Source organism: Apis mellifera, linkage group LG14 (genome assembly GCF_003254395.2).
Source record: "Apis mellifera strain DH4 linkage group LG14, Amel_HAv3.1, whole genome shotgun sequence".
NCBI classification, from domain to species: Eukaryota; Metazoa; Arthropoda; class Insecta; order Hymenoptera; family Apidae; genus Apis; species Apis mellifera.
This window is the reverse complement of record NC_037651.1, coordinates 9980191-9996669: the sequence shown is the minus strand read 5'-3', so window position 1 is coordinate 9996669 and position 16479 is coordinate 9980191. Positions and strand designations below refer to the sequence as shown.

General features: G+C 30.6%; 4 protein-coding genes and 1 non-coding gene across 14 annotated transcripts; 3 read left to right on the top strand and 2 right to left on the bottom strand.

Moving 5' to 3' along the window:
- Positions 1-189: 189 nt before the first annotated feature.
- On the top strand, positions 190-5178 carry LOC408494. 4 transcript variants are annotated; one of them, XM_006565725.3, is made up of 8 exons: positions 190-344; positions 883-1087; positions 1229-1357; positions 1453-2592; positions 2825-3526; positions 3697-3868; positions 3942-4299; positions 4421-5178. In XM_006565725.3, exons 2-8 carry the CDS (start codon positions 887-889, stop codon positions 4779-4781), a joined length of 3063 nt encoding a protein of 1020 aa, XP_006565788.1. In that variant the 5' UTR covers positions 190-344; positions 883-886; the 3' UTR covers positions 4782-5178. The 4 variants fall into 4 exon arrangements, with proteins under 4 accessions (XP_006565788.1, XP_006565787.1, XP_006565789.1 ...); XM_006565724.3 differs by having other exon boundaries at positions 191-344; positions 1187-1357; XM_006565726.3 differs by lacking the exon at positions 2825-3526 and having other exon boundaries at positions 193-344; positions 1187-1357.
- Positions 5179-5823: 645 nt separating this feature from the next.
- On the top strand, positions 5824-6721 carry LOC408493. The gene is made up of 2 exons (XM_392037.6): positions 5824-6125; positions 6213-6721. The coding sequence occupies exons 1-2, from the start codon at positions 5937-5939 to the stop codon at positions 6609-6611; spliced, it is 588 nt and encodes a 195-aa protein (XP_392037.1). The 5' UTR covers positions 5824-5936; the 3' UTR covers positions 6612-6721.
- A 79-nt stretch (positions 6722-6800) lies between these two features.
- LOC100578935 (IQ domain-containing protein K) lies at positions 6801-7800 on the bottom strand. The gene is made up of 4 exons (XM_016916375.2): positions 7549-7800; positions 7291-7427; positions 7042-7171; positions 6801-6924 (listed from the first exon to the last, which is right to left on the bottom strand). Exons 1-4 carry the CDS (start codon positions 7783-7785, stop codon positions 6820-6822), a joined length of 609 nt encoding a protein of 202 aa, XP_016771864.1. The 5' UTR covers positions 7786-7800; the 3' UTR covers positions 6801-6819.
- Positions 7801-9549: 1749 nt separating this feature from the next.
- On the bottom strand, positions 9550-9642 carry TRNAI-UAU. The gene is given in 2 exon segments: positions 9550-9585; positions 9605-9642. It is a non-coding gene; the product is annotated as a tRNA-Ile (tRNA).
- Positions 9625-16393, top strand: LOC410558 (TATA element modulatory factor). 7 transcript variants are annotated; one of them, XR_410344.3, is made up of 11 exons: positions 9625-9850; positions 10832-12825; positions 12899-13006; positions 13120-13398; positions 13516-13854; positions 13964-14176; positions 14253-14399; positions 14474-14866; positions 14941-15188; positions 15278-15401; positions 15496-15579. XR_410344.3 is itself a non-coding variant. In XM_006565733.3 (11 exons), exons 2-11 carry the CDS (start codon positions 10844-10846, stop codon positions 15780-15782), a joined length of 4104 nt encoding a protein of 1367 aa, XP_006565796.1. In that variant the 5' UTR covers positions 9625-9850; positions 10832-10843; the 3' UTR covers positions 15783-16393. The 7 variants fall into 7 exon arrangements, 6 of the variants coding, with proteins under 6 accessions (XP_006565796.1, XP_006565792.1, XP_006565797.1 ...); XM_006565733.3 differs by having other exon boundaries at positions 12899-13000; positions 14951-15188; positions 15496-16393; XM_006565729.3 differs by having other exon boundaries at positions 14951-15188; positions 15496-16393.
- Positions 16394-16479: the final 86 nt, after the last annotated feature.

Genomic DNA, 16479 nt, shown 5'->3' with positions numbered 1-16479 from the left:
AATTGGAAAAGCACGTGGCGTGGCGCGAATTTCACGCGAGCTGAAAGAGTTCCTCGGCGCGGCTCGAGGAACGTATCCGAAACGGATGTCCGGCAAGCATGAGTCACACGAGCCCATACCCCACTAGTGGGTTGTTGGTGCTGGGGTCTCAGCATCTCCGAAAGGGACGTCTATATAAGATACGAATAGCATCGGTGAACGCACAGAGTAACCTCGTTCATGGAGAAAGCGTTTGGTTAGAGAGCGAAACTCGGCTCATCGAATACGCGTTTCGCTGTCAAGTTGCGGATTGTAAAAAAAAATCTTGGATAAGTTTTTTCGTTTCGCGACGTGAAGATAAGAAGGTAAGAATTAAATCAGGATCGTTTCGACCCTTCCCTTTTGACTTTCGTTTCCTCCTCAACTTTCTCCTCAGCTTTCGTTTTCACTTTCGCAGACACGCGGTTTAAAATTTTGGATTATTATTTTTTTTTTTTTTAAACGAAAACATTGTTATACGAATATATATATACATATATTCCATATATTTAATATTCGTGGAACGAAGTAGTAGAATACGTTTAATTTAATACCGCGCAAATATTACGCAACAACTTTCACCCGAGTCGAAAATTTTCGAAAAGAAGACGTACTTGGAAAACATGTGTTTCCTACGTAGGCGTGTAAAAGACGCGCAAAGACCTGGTCAGGCGACTTTCTCCCGACATCCTCTCGCTTTCGTTCGGTTGAGGTTTGTCGGTCGGTCTTCACTATTGTTCCAATATCTTTCCTCGACGCTCGTTCTTTCTTTCCTCGCTGTTTAAAAAAAATTTCAATATCGTTTGGCGGGAAAGAGAAAGAGAAACGACACAATACAATCTTTCTTTCGATTTTTCCCCTTAGAATAATGCTGAGGTTCGTTTGGTTACTCGGAATAATCGTTCACAACACTTTTGCGACACAAGTTCCGGTGAATAATCCCGGTGAATGGTCATGGCAAGTCGATAATCCCGGGGAACCGGGCAAAGGGAAAAGAGCTGTTTTAGATGGCGATGGAGATGCAAATCCGAACATAGAAATCGTCAATCCTCCCAACGAGCAACGATCCGTAAGTAGACTAAGAAAGTTCTAAGACTATGATCTCTCCTACGATTGTAACTCGTATTATTTTAAACCATGTATCGACGTGTCTTCTATATATATTTAGGTAGAATCGGTGATCGACGAAATTCTCGTGTCTAATCGGCAGGGTCGCAACGTCGAGGGTTTCGATCAATTATACGCAGACCCGGAGGTGAAGAATGTCCTTCAATTGGGAAACGAAACGATCGCTCGTACATACATCAGGGACAAACTATGCTCTCTAGGATTGATGAACGTAAGTGTATTCTAGATGGATTTGAATAAAAATTCGATCGAAAAAAAAAAAAAAGAAGAAAAACAGGAAAAATGAAATACGAATTATTTACTCAGTGCGACAATATCGAGGGACGTCGGCCGTACTACTCTCCTCATCGTGGGATATATCCGCAAGATATAATTTACGCTCAACCCGTGACTATCAAACCTGTCGGCAGACCTCTACCAGCCGTACCTGTGAAACGGCCATACACTCCTGCCGTAAGACCGCCTGGATTTATTTCCTCCGGACCACCAGCGCCGGAAGTGATCTACGGAGTTGGTGGTGCGCCTCATCCACCTTCGTTTGTCTCCTCCTCTTCTTATCCCGTGTTCAAGAAACCCGGCTATCCCTCATTCTCGGCGAGGCCTGTGTACGAGGCAGGAGAAAATTTCGAATTCGCGGGCAACGGTCAATTGATCGACAAAAAGCAGATCGCGTTGAGACCGACGATCGGCTCGGAAACCGTCCAGCAACACGTTCATCATCACTATCATCACGCGGATGGTGGCGCGACGATCGGTGGCGTCCCTTCGTCTCTTAGTTACGGTTCTGGAAATATAGGAACGGGTTACGATATTCACAGCTCTGGAGTGCTCGGTGCCGGTTTCCAGGATTTGGACGATTATAAAAAGGCGTTCAAAGTAAAAGGAACGACGAACAATGATGGTTCCGTGTCGGCGAGCAGCTACGCTGAGAGATATCCCGTGTACGAGAAACCGACGCGAGACTTTGATTCGCACGGTAAGGCGGACGGTTATAAATCTGGCAAATACTTTTCACCGGGCAACTACGTTTCTCCTAACGCCGTTCAATCGTCTTCCAACGATTACGTTACCTCTGGATCGACTAGCAGTTATTATTACGGAAACAACGAAGGCAATGATTTTTATACGGAGGATTGCGTCTGCGTACCGTACGGACAGTGCCCAAGGGAACAAGCAGGTCGTAAGGACGATTTGTTCCTTCCCATCGATCCTCGAAATCTGGAAAAGAATATCGAGGCCGAATCTACGGAGGAGACAACCGCGATGGTGATAGAAAAGAATACGAACGAAACGTTTGCCTTCGGATCGAATGATTTTAAAACTGTTATACAAAAGGATGAACAGCGAACTGAGGAAACGAACAAAGCTCGAAGCAAGAGGGAAACGACGACGAGTGATGGCGAATCGATAAATATCGAAGGAAGAAAGAAGTCTAACGGTGAAGGGGTAAGAATATCAAGTCTTGTTACTTCGTTATTAGAACTTAGCCACTAGATAGAATCGTTGATATTGTCGGCGTCGTTTCGTTTCGAATAGCGAAAGTCAGAGGGCAGGGTCCCGGGTTTTTATATTTATACGAGTTGTAATTTCGGACGAATATCGAATAGTGTAACGAAATAGCAAAATACGGAAAGTATGTCGGTCTCTATCCACGACTGGTTCGAATCTCTGGTTGCAGAGACTCGACGCTAGCGATCTGGACTCTTCGAAATTAAACTTCAAGCCGACCTGGGAAATCAGTTTCGGTCTACCGCAAACCGGTGGCCCGTACCCGATCAACCCTTACGGTAGCAATGTTCTGGTAAATCCATACAGAGGGTACGGTTCGACCGATCAAGGCATAGATTTAGGCCTGGTCTCCGTGAATCCTCTACTAGCTGTACAATTCACCAAAGATGAATACGGCGAAAAAGTGGTAAAACCGTTTGTCAATTTTCACGTAACGCCTAATCGGAATATCGTGCAGAAACTCGGGCATCTGCTCTCTCACAAGAAGCAAACGCTGTTCGAAAGTTATGGACCTTCGTATGCGCCGCATTATCCTCCCAAACCTATCGAGTTTTACGAGAAACCATATTACGTAAACCCATCCGGTCCTTCATTCCATCATTATAGTTATCGTGAGACACCTCCTTATCCCCATCGATATTCAAATTACTATCGAGACGACGATGACGTTGACAATGACAATTACGATTACAATTACGATTACGAGGAGAATTATCATGGTATCGCGCGTAGCAATGATAAAATATCTACCGATCATGCGAATGGATCAACGATTCCAAAAAAAACAACTGATGGCAAAGTTTTCTTTCCGAATAGAAGAAAGCGTGACGTACAATCTGAAGCGAGAATGGAAACGAAACGTATAACGGAGGTAAGTATTGGCGATCGAAATTGAATAAATCGAAGAGAAAAAAATTTTAAACATTTGACACGTTATATACGCAATATGTATATATAAATAGATATAATTTATTTATGGTTAAACTTTTGATATGATATATAAATACATCTCTAAATAAAAATTTATTTTTTTTTCAACAGAGACAATACGCAAGCGTTGGATCAGCTCGAATTTGTGGTCCAGGTTATGTTTGCTGTTCGCAAAAACAACCATCGAGAAAACCACGACCCGGTCAGTGCGGAATCAGATATACTCAAGGAATCAATGGAAGAATTAAAACCCCTTCTTACGTTGACGGTGATGCTGAATTCGGTAAGAAATAGATTTTTAAATCTCGATCTCGTGTAAAATTAATAATCAAATTTAATTCATTTATATTCGATAGGTGAATATCCCTGGCAAGTAGCGATATTGAAAAAGGATCCAACGGAAAGCGTGTACGTATGCGGTGGTACTCTGATTTCTCCTCGACACATCCTCACGGCGGCTCATTGTGTAAAAACTTATGCAGCACGAGATCTTCGTGTTCGATTAGGAGAATGGGATGTAAATCATGATGTTGAATTTTATCCCTATATAGAACGTGATATAGCAAATGTCTACGTGCATCCAGAATTTTATGCCGGCACTCTTTATAACGACATCGCGATATTGAAAATAAATCATGAAGTCGATTTCCAAAAGAATCCACACATTAGTCCTGCTTGTTTACCAGACAAACGCGATGATTTCATTAGAAGCAGGTAAGCATTTATTTATTTTTATTTATTTATTTATTTACTTACTTTTTTTTACATTATTTATATTTATTCATTTACTTGTAATTTCGTTTTTCAAAATTAATTTTTCATGCGAATAATATAGATGCTGGACAACTGGATGGGGTAAAGATGCATTCGGAGACTTTGGAAAATATCAAAATATTTTAAAAGAAGTTGACGTTCCTGTGATAAACAATCAAATCTGTGAACAACAAATGAGACGAACAAGATTAGGTCCAGGTTTCAATTTACATCCTGGATTTATTTGCGCTGGTGGAGAAGAAGGAAAAGATGCTTGCAAAGGTGATGGTGGTGGACCAATGGTTTGCGAACGAAATGGTCGTTGGCAGTTGGCAGGAATTGTATCATGGGGCATTGGTTGTGGACAACCTGGTGTTCCTGGAGTTTATGCTCGTGTTTCTTATTATCTCGATTGGATTCAACAAATTATTAATCGTTATTGATTCATCATTAAAAAAAATCATTCGCTACCTCTAATATTTGGATCATATTCAATTTCATTTGTTATTTCGATTTTATTTAAACACATCTTTGTCACGTTTTAATTGAACTTTCAATTATAACTTTATATATAATACAATTTCATCATAACTTTCAAAGATTTTATACGATAATTATAATTTATAATACGTTATAAGAATGTGTGTGTTAAGTTGTAGTATGTTAAGTAAATTAATTATAATTATTATTTTATAAACGATTAATAATTATTTTTTTTGTGAATTCGAAGTAAGTGAGTGATTCGAAATAAATTCGGATCGTTAAGTACTGCATTTTATTTGCAATATATTTGTTATACTTTGTTGTAATAAACATTACATAATCTTATTATTTCCTTTATTTATTAGAAATATTATTAATCATTATTCAATATATATATATTGTATGAATAACATATATTCATATTGCATCATAATAATTTCAAAATAAACAAACTTTTAATTTATAAACAAAAAATCTAATTTAAAAATTAAAAATTAAAAAAATATTTGGAAAATTATTCAGAAAATTGACATTATGACACTACTATCTTGCAGTGTAAGCAGACAACATTTAATAGTCGCATAATAAAATAAAAAATTATAATAAAATATAAATATTTTAGCTTTTGAATAAAATTTTCCATTTTTTAAATATAGAAATTAAAGCTGTAACACTTGTAAATAGTTTGAGATTAACTATGATTCATTACTTTTTCTTGTTTGAAAATTATAAGTATCTTTCAAAATTATACAAAATTGCTTATTAAAATTAAAGACTGACGCCATCTTTTGAATATTTTTAGAAATATATTTTCAGTATTCAAAATTAGCGCTAATCCTCAATTCTTAGTTTTTCTTATCTTGCTTCGAGAAAATATTTTAGCATTTAGGAAATGGCGCTAATAATCAATTCTTATCCTATTTCTATCCTTTCTCTATTACATATTTTATTTGCGATACTCTGAAGATGGCGTTGATGTCTGAATTTTTGCCTTATATCTGTCCTTCTTCCACTATTTACCCTCCTTGTTTACATTCAACAAGAAATCTAACCTTATTTCAGTAAAAAGGAAATTAACCGATTTTAAAAACAAAAACATACTGAGTGAGCAAAATATGGTGATAAAATACATTGGTAGGAAGCATTATTTGAAAGGTAAACCATTGTGGGAAATATTAGGAAATTTGAAGAACCATGGCGTAGGTAGAATGATAATACGAAATACTCAACAAAGATATCCTGAAGCATGCTATATGAAAATACTTAAAGTTGCAGCGTTACCAGATACTTCAAAACATTTTCATGTATATTCTTCTTTCTTATAATGATTAATATGATAATTATAATACAATAATTTAAATAAGCCAGTAAAAAAAAATTCTATATTCTAGGATCCGCGAAATGTTGTAGTATTGGTCGAGCAAGTTTTCCGAGGTAAAAAACTTCCTCTACCTGTACAAATAGATACAGTGACATTTAAGCCAGATTATATGTTGATTCCTAAAGATCAGGAGGCAAATTATATAAACAGAACTAAACAACCAATACAGAAGATCATGCCAAGAACTACAAATTTTCCACCTCTTTTGAAAGAAATATTGATGCGTCAAAAAAATCTGAAAGAAGAATCTTCCGATTTAAAACTAACAATCAAATATGCTCCTTTAGGTATTAAAAACTATAAAATCGCTGAAGAGGGTGAAACTCCTACAGTTAATATTGAAATAGGATTAGGAGAACCAGCAAGTCCTAGTTTATATGCAAATATTAAGCAAGAGAACACATCATGAATATAATTTTATATATTCAACGAATCTTATAATGTAATAATAAAAATGAAATATTTTTTTAACTAGAATATTACCCTTTGGTAAGATCTTTAAATAAAAGTTTTCCCTCCTTTGGTGCCATTGATCGATATTTTTCACATTTAATTATAGCTTCGCGTTCATCTTGTGAAATATCTATAAAGAAACAATCTTAATATCATATTAAAAATTATATGATTACTGATATAAATTTCAAATAATCCATACTTAAAAATTTTTGAGATTGCAGAATATCATTTTCCTTTTTATCAAAGAGATTTTTCATCGCAATATCCTGTAACGAATTAAAATGTAAAATAATCGATATAATTAAAATAAGATACAATATAATACATAAGTTTGAATAAAATAAAAAATTATATCTTAAATATATTTCAATGTTTTTTATTACCTTCCAAAATTGTCTCATTTCTTGAATATCCGTGCGTTTTCTTACAAGCCAACCACGAATATATCTTTGTATGTATAATGCCGCTTCATCCTCGGACCATAACCAAGATTTTGGATAATATGGCCTAGGACTAAAGATAAAATAAATAAAATGTATAAAATTTTTATAAAATAAATAAAATGTATATTTTATATATATATATATATATATATATATATATATATATATCATTTGAGATTTTTCACTTACTTAACACGCAAATAATCTTTAAATGATGGAATTTGGAATACATTTAGAGGAGGTGAAAATATTTTCGAACGACGTGGATTACGATTCCATAAAATCTCTGCGATATAATCGATACCATTAAAACGACATTTTTGTACCTATTAATGATTTATTTATAATTATTTATACGTATTATTAAATATTTGAATCTTGAATTTAAATTTAAATTTAAATTAGGATTTAAATCATTGTTAGATCAATTTAAAAAATTACAATTACCCGAAGAACATTTTGTTTAGATGCCTCGATAAGTGTTTCTTCCAATGCAGGTATTAACAACCGAAATATTGTTTGATCAAGATAATTCGAAGGCAACACATCATTTTTTTCGTAAAAAATGGTTTTCTTTTCCTTTTTTTTCTTACAGCCGCAATTATTAAAATTATCTAATATTGAGCCAGTAACCGAACTTGACTCAGATATTTCATTTAAACATTCTTTTTCACAAATATTCATTTCACAATTTTCTTTCGATGATCTATAGAATACCAATTTATATCAAAAATATTTTTCTATTCGAATATTGTATGGTATAATTCAAAGAAAGAGAGCAATGGGATAATTGAATACACGAAAATCATTTGTCAACCATTAATGATATAGCAAACCGTCAAATAACCAGCAAGATCGATTTTTCGATCAAAATTTTTATTATGGAAGGTTTGATAGAATTATTGTAAATCTTTAAAACGATTTTAAAGATTTTTATGAAATTAATCTAAATGCCTGCATGCAAACCATGGTGTCCTTTGGTAAAGATTCAACTAAAAAAAATAGGTATAGCTTATGTTCGTCATTCTTTATTTGAAATATTTTTACTTATCTTTGCTCTTCAAAATAATTAATACAATTTCCAGCTACTGAAGCACCATGGATTTTAAAGAAAGATCTTCCTCCAAGTGAAAAAAAAATTTATGAGCCACCAGATATTAAACCTGATATCAAACCCGATATCAAACCAGATATTGAACGAGTTATTGAATATGAATACGATCCAGAAAAAGTACCAGAACTTCGGGAGTTTTATGAATTAGAGCCTAGAATCAAAGAAGAAGATGTGGTAGAGATTCCTAAAATCAAAGAACCAGAAATTATAAAAGAATATCCTCCTGAGGTCGCGGAGATTGAAAAAGAATATCCTCCTGAGGTTCCAGAAATTAAAAAAGAATATCCTCCTGAGGTCCCAGAGATTGTAAAAGAATATCCTCCTGGGGTCCCAGAGATTGTAAAAGAATATCCTCCTGGGGTCCCAGAGATTGTAAAAGAATATCCTCCTGGGGTCCCAGAAATTGTAAAAGAATATCCTCCTGGGGTCCCAGAAATTGTAAAAGAATATCCTCCTGGGATCCCAGAAATAATAACAGAATATCCTCCTGAGGTCGCAGAGCTTATAAAAGAATATCCTCCAGAAGTTCCAAAAATTCATATAGAATCTGCTACACAGTGGGAGATAGACGAGGGTAATTACGATGTACATGATTAGAAACATATCGAAAAATGATAGATCGAAATATATGTATAGCTAAATTTTTAGAAACACGTGAAAGAAATGGAAAAAATAAGAAAAATAAATAATAATTTTTCGGTTTTTCCAGAAAAAGTGAAAAAGATGAAAAAGCTAAAGCGTGTGGATAAAGAAGAGCCTGTAATACTTCCAGAGGAATGTGATCCATTCTGCCCTCGTCGTATATCGCGAAGTAAGTATATTTTGTTATATATTGTTAATATTGAATGTTAAAATATTTAAAATGTTAAAATGTTAAAATATTTAATGATTTCTATAGAGAATAGAATACGCAAACTTGAAGAAAGGCAAAGCATCATAGATTCTTATTTGTTAAATAAGGGTACAAGTTATTTCGATGATATTTGTACTTGTTCACTTTCCTGTGTTATTCGTGCCTTAAAAAATGATTCTTTTATCAGAAGTACATTAACATCTCTCGCATTATTTGCAGTTGGATTGAAACTTTGTTCAGAATTAGATGCATGGTATTTACCAATTAGGTTTTCATAAAATTGAATCGAAATAATAAATACAAGTAAATCATTTGTGTAATTAACTCCTTTTGTTGTTATTTTCTTTTGTTAATGTAAATCTTCGTTTAACCATACATTTACATATTTTTTAAGAAATAATTTTATCGAAAATATATTTTCAACAATTAATAATAATACATCGTTAATTTGTGAAGAGAATAATCTTGAAATAAAAAAAACTGCTCCAGGTGAGGCTCGAACTCACAACCCCGGCATTGCTCACGATTCACTGTCTTATAAGTACCGTGCGCTAACCAATTGCGCCACTGGAGCTGTTGAAAATATTTCTCTCTAAGAACAATTTTCAGCACTTCTATTATTGAATTGAAAAAAATATATTATATTACAAAGCATTGCATTTACTTAACTATAGTTTGCTGTTTATGATGTCAAAGAAGAAAATTTTAACAAGAAAAATGTATAGTTTTTATGAAAAGAAAAACTTTTTATGATTGAAAGCATCGATAAACTACATTCATGTGTAAGTACATATACATAATAAGTAGATAGTATAATTTGTAGACATATCTTGTTGGCACATCGAAATATACAAATATTATATTAAAAATTAATAAAAAGTATCGAGTATTTTTTACTATTTATAAAATTATTCCAAAAGAGAAATAGAATGCAAGTATGCTATCATCATCAAGTACTTAATAAATTTTATCTTTTCTATATCTTTTCTTCTTTTTATATATTTTTATATATAAATTTTAACAAATAGATACAAATAGATATTTAATTATTATAACTTATACAAAAAGAACGTTTATAAAATATGTTATCGTGTGTATATCAATATTTTTGTTTAATGTAATAATTAGTATGAATTCGTGATAAAAATAATTCAAGATTATTTTATTCTCGATTTTTTATTTTTTTAATTTCATTAATTTTATATTTTACAAAATTTTCTAAAACAATATGCAAATAAATATGTGTAAGTAAATAAATTTTTTTTCTTGCTTAAATTATTTAATTGATATTATTAGTAATTAAATATTTTCTTCATAAAATAAATTAATACGATAATATTAATAATTTTAAATTAATGTCAAGTATAATATATGACAATATATACGTCAAAATATAGTGCTAAACGCTGTGTCTTTTGCTTTCTTATCGTGAATTTTTAGCACGAAAATACAAACACCAATTTCTCATTATATTTCATTTTAATTATAAATTGTGTAATTTTTTTTTAGTTTATTATATACATGGATTTTCAAGTATATATGAAAAATAATGTCAAATGTAATATAAATATTTTATATATTCTAACCTCTAATTATTATATTGTTTTCTTTTTGTTCTCTTCTTTGTAAAATTTCATATAATTTTTTTTTGTATAAATAATTTTTTATATAATTTTAATGTAGTATAATAAATGTTTAACAAAAATACATTATTTTAATATTATTCATTTTTTTTATATTTATCATGATTATATATTTCTTAGATATAATAAAGAATGAGTTGGTTTGATGCCACCGGATTTGCCAATTTGGCTAAGTCTGCTTTGAAAGAAGCTCAGAAAACAATTGATAAAGCACTAGATATCAAAGATGAGGATCAAAAACCATTAGAAAGTCATACAGAAGATACATCAGATTTTTTTGCATCATGGGGATTAAAAAGTGATGTTCATCATGATGTTCAGCCACATCGTGATAAAATGAAAGAATCTAAACAAGAAGCTACAAGTAGTATATGGGGTAGTTTTACTGGATCATTTTTTGAATCGCCAAAATTTAATGAAATGGATCATAATGCAAAAGCTAATGCTCTTTCCAAATCTTTACAAAATACACCTATTGAAAATGAAAAAAAACTTGTATCTTCATCATCATTTTCAGAAGATTATAAAGTTAAATCATTGAATCCTAGAAAAGAATCTAAAGAAGTAGAAATTTGCAAAGAGAAAAATATTCATGATCAAAATGTTCTTAGTCAAGATGTTAATACATGTAATGATCTAAAACAAGAAATTTCATTAGAAACAATTGATACAAGTATAACTTTTGCCAAAGATGATGAGGTTAATGATTGTTCAAATAGTAATATAAATAATCCTAAGATAGTAGAATATTCTTCAAAGGAAATGAAAGATATTAATAATAAAATAGAAGATGTAAAAATGAGATCTGAAGACAAAGAAACTCGAGAGTATGATTCAGATTCTCCTGTCTCCACATCCAATAGATTATCTTTTGTATCTCCAGAAAATGATAAGAAAAGTTTGGAGAGTGTTGAAATTCTTGGTTCTCGATCTAATACTGAATGTACTACATCTCCTGATTCAGACAGTTGTTCTGTTAGTAATCTGGCAAGTCCAGCTACAGGAACTAAAGTTAATTCCGAATCTGTAGAAATTCTACCAGATAGTTTGGTAACATCTCCAAGTTCTGTGGAAGTATTAGGAGATTGGAAAAGTGATACCAGTCCTTATTTATCTCCTATAGATCAAAAAAATTCTGATTCATCATCTATTTTAGATCGGGATGATTCATTAACTCCATGTTGGGATGATATCAATGTTCCACAACTTATAAGTAAAGAAAATGTGATAAATCCATCATCTTCTGATATTTCACCATATGAATCTCCAATGGAAGAAGTCAAAACATTGCATGAAAATTTATATATAAGCAATATGGATGAGCAATCATCAACAGAAACATATCTAGGAATCGAATTACATTTACATAAAAGTCTATCCAGTGGACATTCAATGAAAGTTTTATCAGAAAATGTAGAAACAATATCTTATACTGATGAAAAAGATGAAATAAGCTTAGCAGAAGATTCTTATACTTCTACATCAGAAAGTACAGTTATAACAATGTTAGAAACGCTTCAGCAAAAAGAGCAAATAAAGAATAAAGTGGAAATGCCTAGTGGTATTTCATCAAATGATAAAATACATGATTTGTGTTTAGATAGTAAGCTAACTTTAAAAAAAGCTAATACAGATACAAAACTGGATTTGAATCTTGATTCTTTAACTGAAAAACATAATTTACATTTACCAATTGAAGCAATTACAACTCAACCAATCCGTAAACCAGAATATTTTGATGGAGCAGGTAAAATATCTGAATCTGATCGAAAGAGTTTTGATCGATTAATAAATTCTACTATAGAACCTGCAGAAGCAGAACATTCTATCGAAATTACTCATCTATTTAAATCAGAAAAGATAGAAGTTTCAGATCAGGTCTTAATTTCAACAGACTCAAGTTGTGAAGGTACTTTAATAGAGAGTAGTTCAGAAGAAAATCCACAATTGATTCATAAATCAGAAGGAAAAGTTTTACAAGCACCCTTAAACTCTAGTTCCTATGTAAAGACAATGTTAGAAGATGCAATGATTGAGAAAGGAAGTGAAATTATTGAGGCAGAAATACAAGGTACGGAAATGCCTCGAGAAAATTCCCCTATTTCATCAGAGAGGTATTATATCTAATAAGTCTTTACAATATAATTATAATTATTTCAAATATAAATTTGATTTTATTTATTATAGTCGATCTGATTTAGTAAAAATTGGCTCAGATCAAACCAGTGGTCATACTAGTGGAGATGAATTGGAAACTACTACTTCTAGCGATATCGAAATTATATCCAGGTATAGGTATGACTATAAAATAATAATTATGTGTAATTTTATTTTATAGCTGTATATATATTTATAATTATAATCAATTTTTTCCGAGTTTAATAACAAATAATTTCTTTTTAAAAAAGTCCAAACGGTGATTCAAGTTCTATACAATCACGACAGAATTTGGTAAAACTGCAATCAGCAAAAGGCGGCGATCTTTTATTGAAAACATTAAAAACTAAAGGACATTCGAGAGAATTGAGTGAAATTAGCGTAGGATCTGATGAAGCAAACGTTGAAATCGAAAAATTATTAAAACGTATACAAGAAATGACAGAAATATTAGAAGCTAGAGAATCAAAACTTATTGATGTTAGCAGAATGAATATGGAATTGCATGAACAAAATAATAATTTGAAAAAGTAAGTTCAAAAAAAGTATGTATGACTAAAGAATGTATAGTTATTCTTTTATTTTTTTAGAATATTATTATGATATTATCTTAATTTTTTATTTATATCTTTTTTCTTTTTATATAGACAACTTGATAACTTTGAAAAACATGCAGAGCAAAACCAAAATATAAATCAAATTACTGATGAATATACGCAACGGCTTTCTGCCTTAGAAAGAAAATTTCAACAAGCAATACGAGAACGAGATTCATTAAGAAAAAATTTGGAACAGCTGAAAGTAGAAGCAGCTACGCGTTTATCATCTCAAGAATTGTCTACTTTAAATGCTGAAAAAGATGAAATTATTAAGGAACTCAGAGAAGAAGGAGAAAAATTAAGCAAACAGCAACTTCAACATAGCAACATTATTAAAAAATTACGTGTTAAGGAAAAAGAAAATGATACTTTAATAAAAAGTCAAAAGTACGTAAGTAACATCTTTCTTCTGTTTTCATTAATTTAGAAAATAAAAAATAGCAGATATTATTAAGAATTTACAATATTTTAATGTTCAATATATGTATTATTACAGAGAACAAATAGAAGAACAAATTTCAGAATTAGAACGTTTAAAAAGATCATTACGCGCAAAAGAAGAAGTTGAATTATCTCAAATAGATGCTGTTTATTCATTAACAGCACGAACAAAAACATTAGAGAAAGAAATTTCGACATTACAGAAACAATTAGAGAATATGATACATAATGCAGATACTTATAAAAAAAATTTAGACACTACAAAAATGTTAGTAAAATAATTTAGTACTTATGATAATATAATATTTATAGCTATATATAATTATAAAATTATAATCTTTCAGGGAACTATCTGAAACAAAAAAGATTTTAGCAGCAACAGAAGTGGAATTAAAAGAAGCAACAACTAATGCCGGAGAATCATGTCAATTACTTGCACAAGTAGAAGATTTAAAAATTAAATTAAGAGAGTCTGAAGAAATGCATGTTAAGTAAATATCTAATTTTTATTCATTTTAAACAATGGCTAATTTATTTATTTTCTCTTTTTTTATATTCTATATAGAAAAGAAGAATTTTTAAAGCATGAAAATAGCGAATTATTAAAACGTTTAGAAGCGGCCGAAGCCAGAAGTGAAGAACTTTCAGAATCTGTATCAATGGCCACAAAACCATTATTGAGACAATTGGAACAGCTTCAAGCAAATTTATTACATAAATCTAATAGTTTTATGAAACAGGAGAAAACATTGTCAGAAAAAAATATTGAGTTGCAAACAAAAGTAGAAAATTTAGTCGAAACAGATCGTTATCTTAAAGAGGAAAATATTAATTTAAAGTCAAAAATATCTCAGTTAGAAGCTAAGTTTACTGTTAAAGAAAACGAAAGAAAGCGATTACAAGAATTATACGATGAATTAGTAATACAAAAAGAAAAATTTGCTGAACAAAATATGCGGTAAGAAAAGTTTGCGATCTTTGGTTTGAAAACATTTTGTCTAATTGTAAATGAAAAAATCGATGGAAACACAGTTGTTTGCAGGCAGCGACAAATGATAGAAACTCTTGAACAATCTCACTCTGCAGAAATAATGGAATTAAAAAGAGAAATTGTTGCGTTAGAAAATAAATTATCTATAGAAAAAGCAGCTACAGATGCAGAAAGAAGGAAAAATCATGCAATGTCAGAGCAGCAACAAAATATTGAAGATAATGAACGACTTAGCCCTAGTACTAGCACAGAAGAAGATTCTGTAAATACTATAGACAGTATTTGGCCGGTAATAACTATACGCAATAATTATCTTATTTTTTTAAATAAAGTGTTGACAAATTTTATTTTTTTTCTTTTTTTCTTTCTTTGTTTCAGTTATATAATTCTACTGCTGAAAACAAACCTGAAAGCTATGCAATGACATTTGATAATATCAGAGCAGGATCTAGTAGTACTTCTATATTTGAGAATTTACAAGCTCAACTGAAACAAAAAGATGGTATATGTTTAAATAAATAAATATATATATATTAATAGTAAACTATATATGTTTTGATAAAAAAAAAATATTAATTATTCGCTTGAGTTTTTAGGTGAAATTCAACAACTTCAATGGGAATTATCGCGACGTAATATAGAAAGAGATGTGTTAAATTCAGAATTATCTACATTAACTTTAAAAATAGAAGAATTAAATGTTAAAGTTATGAATGTTGCAGTTTTAAATGAAAGTTTACAAGAAATACAAACTAGATATGATGCATTATTACAAATGTATGGTGAAAAAATGGAAGAAAATCAAGAATTGCGTTTGGATCTACAAGATGTTAAAGAGATGTATAAAACTCAAATTGATCAACTTTTAAAACGAGATACTTGAAATTTTTCGTAAATAAAACTTAATTAAATTATTCAATACAATAGATTTAGAATTATGAAAAAATTAATACTTCATAATGATATAAATATTACCATAAATTTCCAATGCTATTACATAATGAAGTTGTTGAAGTTTAAGAGAAATAAAGGAAGAGACTGATGTGAAAGAAATTGTATTAATTAAAAGATTTAAAGTTTCAGATTTAATTAAATAAAATAAAACTATGTTTGTTTATATTTTATATAAACGTTCATGTTACAGAAAATGCTTTCAGAAAATTCGAGATTTTTTTTCCATTAAATTTGCAGATGAGTTGAATTTCTGTAATTACATTAGTTCACAAATTAATTAATTTAGCTAGAATTTTAATTTAATTCGATTAATTAAATCACCAGTTTTATGTAAAATTGTAAAATGAAATTTGATTTATATTGCAATTATCACTATTATTTCATTAGTTGTTGAAATTAATCATTATGCGTACATTTATGCATATATATATACTGTATACAATTTGGGTAAAAGAAACGTGACATAAAATGTAATATAACTTTAAAGTTTTCACTATTGTAATATAGAATTGAATTATAATATAATTTATTAAAGAAAAATTTTTCTTTATTAAAACCTATATATATATATTTTTTTTTTATTTCACTGTTATAACAATAGTTTATGATTTTAATCGAGATAGGAG

Excerpts from the sequence above, each read along its gene's own strand:
- LOC408493 (XM_392037.6), top strand. The coding sequence starts at position 5,937 with ATGGTGATAAAATACATTGGTAGGAAGCATTATTTGAAAGGTAAACCA. Across the intron at positions 6,126-6,212 it reads ATACTTCAAAACATTTTCAT|GATCCGCGAAATGTTGTAGT; the intron begins GTATATTCTTCT and ends TCTATATTCTAG.
- LOC408494 (XM_006565724.3), top strand. The coding sequence starts at position 887 with ATGCTGAGGTTCGTTTGGTTACTCGGAATAATCGTTCACAACACTTTT. Across the intron at positions 2,593-2,824 it reads AGAAGTCTAACGGTGAAGGG|AGACTCGACGCTAGCGATCT; the intron begins GTAAGAATATCA and ends CTCTGGTTGCAG. Across the intron at positions 3,869-3,941 it reads TGACGGTGATGCTGAATTCG|GTGAATATCCCTGGCAAGTA; the intron begins GTAAGAAATAGA and ends TATATTCGATAG.
- LOC100578935 (XM_016916375.2), bottom strand. The coding sequence starts at position 7,785 with ATGAATATTTGTGAAAAAGAATGTTTAAATGAAATATCTGAGTCAAGT. Across the intron at positions 7,172-7,290 it reads AAAGATTATTTGCGTGTTAA|TCCTAGGCCATATTATCCAA; the intron begins GTAAGTGAAAAA and ends TTTTATCTTTAG. Across the intron at positions 6,925-7,041 it reads AAATGAGACAATTTTGGAAG|GATATTGCGATGAAAAATCT; the intron begins GTAATAAAAAAC and ends AATTCGTTACAG.
- LOC410558 (XM_006565729.3), top strand. The coding sequence starts at position 10,844 with ATGAGTTGGTTTGATGCCACCGGATTTGCCAATTTGGCTAAGTCTGCT. Across the intron at positions 12,826-12,898 it reads TCCCCTATTTCATCAGAGAG|TCGATCTGATTTAGTAAAAA; the intron begins GTATTATATCTA and ends TATTTATTATAG. Across the intron at positions 14,400-14,473 it reads TCTGAAGAAATGCATGTTAA|AAAAGAAGAATTTTTAAAGC; the intron begins GTAAATATCTAA and ends TATTCTATATAG.